The following is a 13,613-nucleotide window of genomic DNA, read 5'->3' on the forward strand; positions in this document are numbered from 1 at the left end:
TTTTTTAGTTTCCAAATATCCATTATTTCTCATGTGTCCATAATATTTGTGATTTCCTTAAGGGCACGGTGATGATAGTTTGTAGCGTTATTTATTTATATATATATATGTATACACATACATTTGCAAAAATGTACACTGCTCAAAAAAATAAAGGGAACACTAAAATAACACATCCTAGATCTGAATGAATGAAATATTCTTATTAAATATTTTTTTCTTTACATAGTTGAATGTGCTGACAACAAAATCACACACAAATTATCAATGGAAATCAAATGTATCAACCCATGGAGGTCTGGATTTGGAGTCACACTCAAAATTAAAGTGGAAAACCACACTACAGGCTGATCCAACTTTGATGTAATGTCCTTAAAACAAGTCAAAATGAGGCTCAGTAGTGTGTGTGGCCTCCACGTGCCTGTATGACTCCTACAACGCCTGGGCATGCTCCTGATGAGGTGGCGGATGGTCTCCTGAGGGATCTCCTCCTAGACCTGGACTAAAGATGGAGCAAGACATGATGTCCCAGATGTGCTCAATTGGATTCATGTCTGGGGAACATGAGGTCTAGCATTGTCGTGCATTAGGAGGAACCCAGGGTCAACCGCACCAGCATATGGTCTCACAAGGGGTCTGAGGATCTCATCGCGGTACCTAATGGCAGTCAGGCTACCTCTGGCGAGCACATGGAGGCTGTGCGGCCCCCCAAAGAAATGCCACCCCACACCATGACTGACCCACCGCCAAACCGGTCATGCTGGAGGATGTTGCAGGCAACAGAACATTCTTCACGGCGTCTCCAGACCCTGTCACGTCTGTCACATGTGCTCAGTGTGAACCTGCTTTCATCTGTGAAGAGCACAGCAGTGGCGAATTTGCCAATCTTGGTGTTCTCTGGCAAATGCCAAACGTCCTGCACGGTGTTGGACTGTAAGCACAACCCCCACCTGTGGACGTCAGGCCCTCATACCACCCTCATGGAGTCGGTTTCTGACCGTTTGAGCAGACACATGCACATTTGTGGCCTGCTGGAGGTCATTTTGCAGGGCTTTGCAGTGCTCCTCCTGCTCCTCCTTGCACAAAGGCGGAGGTACGCGTCCTGCTGCTGGGTTGTTGCCCTCCTACGGCCTCCCTCCACGTCTCCGGTGTACTGGCCTGTCTCCTGGTAGCGCCTCCATGCTCTGGACACTACGCTGACAGACACAGCAAACCTTCTTGCCACAGCTCGCATTGATGGCCATCCTGGATGAGCTGCACTACCTGAGCCACTTGTGTGGGTTGTAGACTGGACAACTCTCATGCTACCACTAGAGTGAAAGCACCGCCAGCATTCAAAAGTGACCAAAACATCAGCCAGGAAGCATAGGAACTGAGAAGTGGTCTGTGGTCACCACCTGCAGAACCACTCCTTTATTGGGGGTGTCTTGCTAATTGCCTTAATTTCCACCTGTTGTCTATTCCATTTGCACAACAGCATGTGAAATTTATTGTCAATCAGTGTTGCTTCCTAAGTGGACAGTTTGATTTCACAGAAGTGTGATTGACTTGGAGTTACATTGTGTTGTTTTAAGTGTTCCCTTTATTTTTTTGAGCAGTGTATAAAAAAAAAACTGTTTTTTCTTCGTCATTATGGGGTATTGTGTGTAGATTGATGAGGTGGGGGGGGGGACAATTTAATCCATTTTAGAATAAGGCTGTAACATAACAAAATGTGGGAAAGGTCAAGGGGTCTAAATACTTTCTGAATGCACCGTATATGGAAAAATACACGTTTTAACATTTTTAACAATTGAACAAGATTTGTTTGAGTCGGGGACAGCCCTAGTTGACTCCAATACTTCCCACAGTTGTGTCAAGTTGGCTAGATGTCCTTCGTGTGCTGGATCTTTGTTGATACACTCAGGAAACTGTTGAGCGTGAAAATCCCAGCAGCGTTGCAGTTCTTGACACAAACTGGTGCGCCTGGCACCTGCTACCATACTCTGTTCAAAGGCACTTAAATCTTTTGTCTTACCCATTCATCCACTGAATGGCACACATACACAATCCATGTCTCAAGGCTTAAAAATCCTTCTTTATTGAAGTGGATTTAACAAGTGAATAAGAGATCATAGCTTTCACCTGGTCAGTCTATGTAATGTTTTGTATACTCAGCGTTTTAATGTCTGGTGTTTCTTTCTTTGTGAGACAGTCAGAGGCTTACAGGAGACAGGTTGTCTGCCACATGTCTGACACATCGCCCAGTGCAGTGATCTGAAGATTCCAAAACCATATGACTGCACTGCTGCTTTCTGAATCACCCACACACACTGCTGCTTTCTGAATCACCTAGCCTGTGATTCATTCGTTAGGAGATATGGGGAATGATGCCGTGTGTGTGTGTGTTTTGGGCTAGGCAGACGTCTGTGTACTCTGCAGGAGGGGGTATGAGTCAGAGATGACAGAGCTTTCTGTGTCACGGTCAGTGTCTGGCTGTGTGTTTGTTTAGGATTGCTTGTGTGAAGAGCACTTGAACAGTACATGTAGCTCTTGTCCAATTCACAGCCCATCTAGGTGTAGAGAACAAGGCTCAGATAGAAGGACAGGAAGTTTACAAAGGCACTCCAGTATTAGCCCTTGGGTTCTGCCTATTAAGAGATGCTATACAAGTATACCTTACTCTGTCTGGCTCTGGGGTTGATCTCATCACCTTCACCCTATGCTCAAAGTTGGTTGGCTCTTTGGCTGGAAAGGTAAGTACTCCACTTGCACATGGTATGCAGTGACATGATAMATTCTTCTCTCTCTCTTTCTCCTTGCACCCCGCCATCGCTCTCTCAGGATGGGAGTCTGTGGTCCTCAGATGGCCCAGGGTCCACCAGTGGAATGAGCGAGGTAAGGGGGATTATGGGTAATCTTGTTTAGCCATTAAGACTTTACGTCTATAGGGGTCATCCCTTAACCCAGGGACCTAAAATTCATCCCAAATGGACGGAAATGTATTATGAATTTGTCCTCCTATATAAGAGCAGAGGGGCTTTGGGTGTTTATGGATGTTCATAGCMAAGAGATGACAACGATGGTGCTGTATTGTTTTGTATGGTTGCTCGGCCTCCTGTCAATATACCCTCACTCAATATACCTTCACACGCTCGTTTTGTCACTGTGGATAAAAAGASTGTTCTGAACAAGAGGACCACAATGGAAATAAGTTGTTGAACATTTTTTTGTGTTATCCTCAATTATTTTAAGTGCGTTGCATCCAAATACAAGTTGTCAACTTCATCAAATTAATCACAAAAATGAATGTTTGTGCTAACTTAMCTTCTACTCCTCCCTTACAGCAGCAGGTGTACACCCCCCGGCCCCCGGACCGCGGCCCCTCCTACCTGCAGAGGGAGCGTCTGGCCCGCTTCCAGCCCACCTACCCCTACCTGCCCCATGCCATCATTGACCTGCCGCCCACCATATCGCTGTCGGACGGCGAGGAGCCCCCGCCCTACCAGGGCCCCTGCACCCTGCAGCTTCGCGACCCCGAGCAGCAGCTGGAGCTTAACAGGGAGTCGGTGCGCGCGCCCCCCAACCGCACTGTCTACGACAGCCACCTCCTCGATACCTCCCTGTGCCCGCCGCCCAGCCTCAATGCAGGAGTCAGTGCTACCACTGTAGCCACATCCGCACAGGCCTACTCCAGCCGAGTGGAAGGGGCGCCGCCGACTTATAGTGAGGTTATAGGGCACTACTACCACCCCTCTTCCCTGCCCAGGCACCACCACCAGACTTCTAGTGGCAGTGGGGGCATGGGGGGCGGATGCGGGTTAGGAAGCCCGGGTCCCTCGCTGCTCCACGGGATACTCCAGCAGGYCCACCTGGGCAGCTTGGAGAGCAGGAACGCACGCAACAAAAAGGAGAAGCAGAAGCCTCGGCAAGTGTGACGGCAGTGTTGGTGTCGGCTGTTTATTTCTTTCTCTGCGCACTTCAGCTGAACTGTTGGTGTCAGGCAGGGTTGGGGAGGGGAGGTCGACATGGGGTGGCAGGGGGAGGCAGACGTAAAAAAAAGAAATGCCTCCCCTCTGAACTTTACCCCCCCGGTCACCGTCTTAACTGACAACCGTCGCCCCTGACTTACTTTGTATAAATATTTACTTGTTCTTTGTTGTCTCTGTGCTTACAGCTTTTTTTCTATACTGACAAATGCGAAAACAAAAAAAGAGTTACATTTTTTATTTTATTTTGTATTTAGGTTTATTTTGTTTTTGTATGCCTTTTGCATCATTTCTAGTCACTTATCTCCTTGTAGTTTATCCTTAGTTGCTCCGAGAGTCTTTTAGAATGACCAGGTCTTCCTTTTTTAGATGCAGATGGCTCTTAGTGAGCCGCCACCTAACCCCGTCTGGCTTTGTGTACTGTCCGTGTACAGGCTTGTACAGTGCATTGATAGCAACCTTGTATCAGGTTGCCAGATTCAGGCTCTCACGGGTTGCCAGATTGAAGCTCATATGTTAGCCCTAGTTAGCCTCAGCTCATGACCCAGTTAGCCACAGTGCCAACACCCCCGTCGCTCATCAATCCACATCAAAGGGTGAGTAAGTTTAGCGATGTGGTGGTCAGCGTTGGCATCCATGGAAACACATGATTGACAGCTGACTGGGTCTATGTGGTGGTCAGCGTTGGCATCCATGGAAACACATGATTGACAGCTGACTGGGTCTGTGTATCAACATGAGCACTGGAATAGAGAGTCCTTTGAGGTCAATTGAGTACAGTACTTTGCCCACTGTAGTGCTTTATGGCTGTCTTGCTGTACTATCTGGACCCATCTGAGTTTAGTACTGTACTTTGGGTCTTGTCCAGTCGATTTTAGTACTGTCTTTGGGTCTTTGGACAGACAAGTTCAGGAGTTCCCGTGTGCAAATGCTCTTCATTTTTTTTCTGGATATTTTTTAAAGAGATGTTTGCACAAGATTCAAGACTGTTTATCTGGAGAAAAAGAAAAGAAGTCTGCAATATGTATCATAAGAGAGGAGAGTGTGGGCAGGGGTATTTTTGTAAACATGGATTCTAAAGAGAAAAATACATTTTTGTTTTTTATTTTTTGTCTGCTCTAGAAATAAAAGTGAAAACGGTCATCTGTTGGGGTGCCAACTCAAATGTGTTTAACATTGTGCTATCTATACATATACATCCGTATGTATATGTATCAATGTATGTGTGTAAACATATATACACACGGAAAAACAAAGTTAAAAAGCACGATTTTAGAGTTATTTATATAATTGTTGAAAATAATTGCACTATTTTTTTATATAACGAAATGGAATGAGGAAAAAAGAGACCTGGAGTTTTGCGTGCATGTGTGATCATGAGTGACAGAGCCCTCAACCTTTGAACCCCCAACTTTGAACTCCAGTTCAAGTTTATTATCTGCAGAGCMCCCAGATTTCTGACCAGAAGTAGGGTGAAGTTGCTCCTAGACGCTGATGTTGGGTCAGTTTAGCTTTTTCCCTACTAATGGTTAAGGTAAGGATAGGGGAAGAGAAGCTGATCCTAGATCTGTACCTAGGSGAAACTGCATCTGACCACCATTTCATAGGACTGCAGCGTACAGTAGCCTACTACACAAAACAGCAGTACTGTAAGGCCAAAATCTGACTTAACATTTCGTGCGTGACTTTCAAATTGTTCTCCTATTGATTTTAGGCAAACGTTAACGAGTTAAAGTTGCAGATTTTTATTCAGGATTCTGCTAGTAGGCCCTATTCCATATGCTTAACTCTTTCACCTTTCTAGGCCTTTAGAAATTCAAAATCAACACAACTCCATTAACCTCAATTACCTATTATCACTCAAGATGTATTTGTCAAATCATTTATTTTGACAAACTACCTCAACAAGCAACACGTGAAGCACGCAGTCTCACATACCTTCAGATATTTTCATGATTAGTGCCCATAATGAATTTCAACTCATGGATTTTTTGTTTTTAATGCAAGCCTCCACCATGTGTAGGTTTGGAACAGAAAAAGATTAATCAGGAAACTGAAGTTGGAGTGGTGACCTTCACCACTTTCCTCTAAGCTTTGTATCTGAATGTCAGGCCTTTGAAGCGGCCAGGTGAGAGCGAGTGCTTTGTCAATAGAGAGCATGACTGAGCGTTTAGCAGGCAACTGTACGCTGCACACATCCTCCTACCGTCTGGGCTTTTCTCCAACAGGCATCTCTTAGCACTTTAATGAAGAAGGAGAGAGATGCAATCTCCCTCAGTCAGCATTGGTCTCACTTCAATATTGATATTATGCAACTGCTCCCTCTGAGGTGAGACTCAAACTGCAAGGGCGCCCAACTTAAGATGGTATCACAGCAAAGAAGAGAGATGTGTATGTGACAATAATAAAATACAAATAATATATATATATTTATATATATATATTTATATACATACGTGTGCACACACACACAGTGAGCTCCAAAAATTGGTACAGTGACACATTTTTGGTTGTTTTGGCTCTGTACTCCAGCAATTTGGATTTGAATTTATATAATGACTATGAGGTTTAAGTGCAGATTGTCATCTTTAATTTGAGGGTAATTTCATCCATACCGAGTGAACTGTTTAKAAATTACAGCAYRTTTTGTACGTAGTCCCTTCAATTTAGGGGACCAAAAGTATTGGGACAAATTCACTTWTGTGTATTAAAGTAGTCAAAAGTTAAGTATTTGGTACCATATTCATAGCACGCAATGACTACATCAAGCTTGTGATTCTACCAATTAGCATTTTCCTTTTGTTTTGGTTGTATTTCAGATTATTTTGTGCCCAATAGAAATGAATAGTAAATKATGTATTGTGTCATTTTGGCGTTCACCCCATATGGATAAAAAAWATATATATATTTAAAGCTGACAGTCTGCACTTTAACCTCATAGTCATTGTATAATTTCAAATCCAAAGTGCTGGAGTACAGAGCTAAAACAACAACAAAAATGTGTCACWGTTCCAATACTTTTGGAGCTCACATATACAGGACCAGTAAAAAGTCTGGACACATCTACTCAGTCAAGGGTTTTTCTTTATGTTTACTATTTTCTACATTGTAAAATAATAGTCAAGACATCAAAACACATGGAATCATGTAGTAACCAAAAAAGTGTATTTTAGATTCTTCAAAGAAGCCACCCTTTGCCTTGATAGCTTTCCACACTCTTGGCATTCTCTTAACCAGCTTCACCTGGAATGCTTTTCCAACAGTCTTGAAGGAGTTCCCACATGCTGAGCACTTGTTGGCTGTTTTTTCTTCACTCTGCGGTCCAACTCATCCCAAACCATCTCAATTGGGTTAAGGTCTGGTGATTGTGGAGGCCAGGTCATCAGATGCAGCACTCCAACACTCACCTGCTTGGTCAAATCGCCCTTACACAGCCTGGAGGTGTGTTGGGTCATTGACCTATTRAAAAGCAAATGATAGTCCCACTAAGCACAAACCAGATAGGATGGCGTATCGCTACAGAATGCTGTGGTAGCCATGCTGGTTAAGTGTGCCTTGAATTCTAAATAAATTAMTGATAGTTTCACCAGCATGGCACCATCACACCACCTCCTCCATGCTTCACTGTGGGAACCACACATGCGGAGATCATCCGTTCACACACTCTGCRTCTCACAAAGAGATTGGAACCAAACATCTCAAATTTGGACTCATCAGACCAAGCAAGTATCTTCTTATTGGTGTCCTTTGGTAGTGGTTTCTTTTCAGCAATTTGACCATGAAGGCCTGATTCACGCAGTCTCATCTGAACAGTTGATGTTGAGATGTGTCTATTACTTGAACTCTGTGAAGCATTTATTTGGGCTGCAATTTCTGAGTCTGGTAACTCTAATGAACCTATCTTCTGCAGCAGAGGTAAATCTGGGTCTTCCTTTCCTGTGGTGGTCCTCATGAGAGCCAGTTTCATCATAGCGCTTGATGGTTTTTGCGACTGCACTTGAAGAAACTTTCAAACTTCAAGAAACTTTCACTTGAAATGTTCTATATTGACTGACCGTCATGTCTTAAAGTAATGATGGACTGTCATTTCTCTTTGCTTATTTGAGCTGTTCCTGCCATAATATGGACTTGGTCTTTTACCAAATAGGGTGATTTTCTGTATACCACCCATACCTTGTCACAACACAACTGATTGGCTCAAATGAATTAAGAAGGAAAGAATTTCCACAAATTAACTTTTAGCAAGGCACACCTGTTAATTGAAATGCATTCCAGGTGAATACCACATGAACCTGGTTGAGAGAATGCTAAGAGCGTGCAAAGCTGTCATCAAGGCAAGGGGTGGCTACTTTGAAGAATCTCAAATATAAAATGTATTTTGATTTGTTTAGCACTTTTTTGGTTCCTACATGATTCCATATGTGTTATTTCATAGTTTTGATGTCTTCACTATTATTCTACAATGTAAAAAATAAAGAAAAACCCTGGAATGAGTTTGTGTCCAAACTTTTGACTGCTACTGTATATATGTACAAACGTGTGTGGACACCCTTTCAAATGAGTGGATTAGGCTATTTCAGCCACACCTGTTGCTGACAAGTCTATAAAATCGAGCACACAGCCATGCAATCTCTATAGGCAAACATTGGAAGTAGAATGGCCTTACTGAAGAGCTCAGTGACTTTCAATGTGGCACTGTCATAGGATGCCACCTTTCCAACAAGTCAGTTCATCAAATTTCTGCACTGCTAGACCTGCCCCGTTTTACTGTATGTGCTGTTATTGTGAAGTGGAAACGTCTAGGAGCAACAACAGCTCAGCCCTGAAGTGGTAGGCCACACAAGCTCACAGAACGAGACTGCCGAGTGCTGAAGCGCATAGTMCGTAAAAATTGTCTGTCCTCATTTGCAACACTCACTACCGAGCTCCAAACTGCCTCTGGAAGCAACGTCAGCACAATAACTGTTCTTTGGGAGCTTCATTAAATGGGTTTCCATGGCCGAGCAGCCGCACACAAGCCTAAGATCACCATGCGCAATGCCAAGTGTTGGACTTCATTGGACTCTGGAGCAGTTGAAACACGTTCTCTGGCATGATGAATCACGCTTMACCATTTGGTGAATCTGGGTTTGGCGGATGCCAGGACAACGCTATCTGCYCTAATGCATAGTGCCAACTGTAAAGTTTGATGGAGGAATAATGGTCTGGGGCTGTTTTTCGTAGTCGGGCTAGGCCCCTTAGTTCCAGTGAAGGGAAATCATAACGCTACTGCATACAATTACATTCTAGACAATTCTGTGCTTCCAACTTTGTGGCAACAGTTTGGGGAAAGCATTTTCCTGTTTCAGCATGCCAATGCCTCCATGCAAAAAGCGAGCTCCATACAGAAATAGTTTGTTGAGATCGGTGTGGAAGAACTTGACTGGCCTGCACAGAGCCCTCACCTCAACCCCATCGAAAACCTTTGGGATGAATTGTAACGCTGACTRTGAGCCAGGCCTAATCGTCCAAAATCAGTGCCCGACCTCACTAATGCTCTTGTGGCTGAATGGAAGCAAGTCCCCGCAGSCATGTTCCAACATTTAGTGGAAAGCCTTCCCAGAAGAGTGGAGGCTGTTAATGCAGCAAAAGGGGGACCAACTCCATATTAATGGACATGACTTTGGAATGAGATGTTCGAAAAGCAGTTGTCCACATACTTTTGGTCAATGTAGTGTATGTCTAAGACACCAGACAAGGATGTCTGCTCGCCCCTTGCGCTTTCTTCCCGTTGGCCCCACTTTATTTATTTCTTATGTTTAAATTTCATTTTAGGACAAATACCTGAATTAAAATAAAAATGTCTGACCCTTCATGAGCAAGCAGCCAAAGGATTGATCTAAGGGGTGTGGCCATTTGACCTCTGACCCCTAGTGACATCTCATGATGCAGTTTGATGACCTCAGAGGGGAGCTTGGGCAGGTTTCCTGGTTCGATTTCAGTCTTTGCTTCAGGGAAACCAGTGCTGACTGATTACAATGCAGGCAGGGTGGGGAAGTGACACATTACAAACCAAAAAAAAGGAACCACTATTGGCATACCGTACTAAACCATACTGCTGTTTAACCTTGACATAACACTTTCATGGCGTTATGCCTGTCGTAACATTCTATGACTGTTCATTACAATAAAACAATATCAGTACTTGAAATTAAATGTCACGTATAATGACGACAGACATGCTAATGACAACTACATAATGTGGGTATCCTGTCAATTTGCATGAAGTAAAGAGCTATATTTTCCTCTGAACTCTAAACCTTTCAACATTTCTGTTAATACAATGCACTTCGTACATAAATTGAAGGCATTGCCAGCTCCAATAATTCTCATTCATAATGAAGGCATTGCAAGCTCCAATAACCCCTAACATATTTGGGTKCATTGTTTTTGTACACTACCTTACCCATCTAAGGACTTCTTACCGTCTAGACTGGGTGCTCAGATGAAAGCAAACAGAACCACTCAGACAAAACAAATAATACTGAATATTCCAAATGGTGTTCCCTTATATCCTTATATCACCCCCTGTCCCCATCTGAAATGAGCTMCTACAGTTCCAGAGAGATGCCTGTGTCCAATGATGGAGTCCCACATAGACCTTCCGCGTGCTGCCATTGGCTGGGTGTCGGTCCCCTTGGAAATGTTCAGTGTTTATGTGCGCCTGCCTGTGATGATAGATTAGGCTCCGTCTGTGCTGTCAGTCTGCCTAGACTTGCCCTAGACTGACTCACAAAATGACAGACGTATGGATGATAATGTTGACAGAGGTGTCGCGGAGAGTGTTGCAATATACCTACTATTTGCCTTTTGATAATGTAGTAATTGTTTAACTTAGAGAAATGTAATGGTTGTTTTTTTTCTTCAKTTTTTTCTTTTAAAAATATATTTTTGCTCCAATTCATTGTACACGCATGTAAGGGTTTTGCTGTATGAATAACAKAACATTTATTCCATGGTTTGACCACCAGGTGTCTTCACTAACGATATTGTCTACCATAGTCAGGCTTTGGAGACAATAGCCCAAACCAGGTTGGGCATCACTTTGTTTCAATGCAGCCAGTACCACAGGTTTCTGCACTTTATTTAAACTGGTAGAGTTGATGGGAAGTACTTTTAGGTGACCAAGTGCCAGAACAATGCCTTTGCTCCTATTCGCTATTAGAGAACCCTTTAGTCGTCTTCAACATGCGCTATAGTACTTAGTGTGGAATATATGCCTCTAGCTTTTGGCGGCACCATTTTGAAGACAAGTACAAGGAACAACCAGATGGGGACAGGCTCAAAGGCATCACCYTGGGCAAGAACCTTCTTTACCTTCGTCCACCCTCCCAACTACAKCCTCCTTGACCAGTGTGAACCTTACGGAGTCCATATTAGGACAGCTGAGATTAAAGCCATCTTAATATAGCCACCATAGAGTGGACCTGGATGGGTTAAATTCTGCCATATTACCTATTGGTCTATATACCCAAATCACTATAGATTCCCTTCACCACCACATGCTCAGTTTCTAGATGTGTGCCTTTGAGGATTTAGTGGTTGAGACTTTTTTTGTAATGTGTTATAGCGCAATTTTCTTCCTCTGGATTCTGTTGCCTTTTTCACATGAAACAAATCGCCCTTGTTATTTACAATTCCCAAAAATACAATAGAGAATTGACTCCCATGTTCTATCATACGATGATCATTTCCAACTTCGCTGCATGCATACCGATAAGAGTAAATATCAACCTTGAAGCACTAAAGTAAACCAAATGGGTGAAGCATGGGATGGAGAGGTTTCTAAGGGCCCAGCTCTATGAATATAGAACATAGCAAACAKAACCTGTCCTATTATGCAGTACATGTCCCACTACTGCATTATAAAACAAGGGTTCGTACTTTGCTCCATTGTGATCATCATCTGCTTTAGATTCCGATATTTCCTTCAATAAGTTACTGTTGAGGGTTTCAGTGTGGGGGGAAAAAAGCATTTCCAAAGAAGGAATCATCCTAACCAGACTCTTTTAGACTGTCAAGAGTCAAAATGACTTGAACTTTGTTATTTTCCTTTGTTTTGACAGTTTTTTTGACTGTTCTGTTGCTTGCTTGTTTTGCCCTTCAAATTAGCATTGCTTTGAGTCTTTTCTTTTTTGAAATAAATAAATGAGCGATGATTAAAAAAAAATATATATGGTTGCAGTATAAGCATATTTATCAAACTCTTAAGCAATTTATTAACTGTACAGAAAAACCGACTATCCTGGTGCTTATTTTGTTATGACGCTTTGTGTACTGATGAAGAGGTAATGTTGTACTGTCTATATAAAATCAGTTCTATTCTATAACATGTTCTATGCCGAGATGTATTGCAGTAAATATATAGATGCCTACTGTTGTCGACAATAATTGCTTACGTGTATCAACATTGTTTATTTAAATTTATATTGGATCCTTAAAGTGTTACTGGGTTTGTATCTCTATTTGATAAGAACAGGAGACRATGTCTATAACAGAACATGCTATGAATCTGATACATTTCAATTAGCCCCCAATTAAACAAGTAAAAACATTTTATAAAAACTGTCTGCTTTTTTTGGTCTTTTTACTCACTCATTTTCACGTCACTGACCCTGAAGAATAAAACATAGACATTAAAACACAACGTATTTAGTTTATTATTTCTTGTTGCATTGTCGAATACGACAAGAGCCTGCAAGTAAGCATTTAGTTGGACGATGTATACCACATGTATCATGTACATAATGACAAATAAAACTTGAAACTACACAATTTCTTATGATGCATATTGTAAGTGTATAACTGACAATTTCACAGGTTTCACTGCTCTGAGGATGTACAATATAAGTAAAGTCCTAACATTGTATATGGTCATTCACTGATACTTTACCAGTTTAATCAGTCTTGCTTATTTGACAGTGATATTGGTTACTACCACAAGATGGCAGTTGTACACAATTGTTTGAGCAAAGCTTTGCTGCAGCTTTCCCCCATGCTAGTGTACACCAGTTGTAGGCAGTGACACTCAGTATCCAGCAGGAGGTAGGCTTTTATAGTTTATTCTTATTACTAGACCACACACAGTATACGAGTACTAGTTCTATACTAATGCYAGATTCCAAATCGACCCCTAGCCCCTACTCCCTAGCCAACCAAACAAATATCTAAATATGTAATTGCACTGAACTATACCTTTTAATGTGATAAACTCTTGCAGTTACAGTTACACAGAAGCATATGATTTATTTTACTAAGCCGCAGTACAGGTTAAGTTTTGAATTCCCCCAACTGACCCCCTACWGCCCTCAAACTMAACTCTGGACATTGCAGCCAGTTCCACTGCTTTTTTTCATTGTTCCCCTCTAGTTAGGGACTGATTTAGACCTGGGACACCAGGTGTGTGCAATTAAGTATCAGGTAGAACAGAAAACCAGCAGGCTCCGGACCTCGTAGGGTAAGAGTTGAATACCCCTGCCCTACAGCATATTCAAATTCACATTACACAAGATTTCCAGTTGTTAATGGTCATTTCAATTGACAATATACCATTGATTCTTAAATAATATAACTCATTTATTTCAGTTTATAAGGCCATTCGTACTT

General features: G+C 42.4%; 1 protein-coding gene across 2 annotated transcripts in view; it reads left to right on the forward strand.

Annotated features, from left to right (window-relative positions):
- pmepa1 (prostate transmembrane protein, androgen induced 1) overlaps window positions 1-12,572 on the forward strand; it is a 101,394-nt gene extending 88,822 nt beyond the window's left edge. For both annotated transcript variants that reach the window (XM_023984013.3, XM_023984022.3), the window contains exons 3-4: window positions 2,824-2,877; window positions 3,327-12,572. In XM_023984013.3, coding sequence (XP_023839781.1) covers window positions 2,824-2,877; window positions 3,327-3,917 — 645 coding nt within the window. In that variant the 3' untranslated portion in view covers window positions 3,918-12,572. The remainder of the gene's footprint in view (window positions 1-2,823; window positions 2,878-3,326) is intronic.
- Window positions 12,573-13,613: the final 1,041 nt, after the last annotated feature.

Source organism: Salvelinus sp. IW2-2015, linkage group LG1 (assembly GCF_002910315.2).
Source record: "Salvelinus sp. IW2-2015 linkage group LG1, ASM291031v2, whole genome shotgun sequence".
Classification (NCBI taxonomy): Eukaryota; Metazoa; Chordata; class Actinopteri; order Salmoniformes; family Salmonidae; genus Salvelinus; species Salvelinus sp. IW2-2015.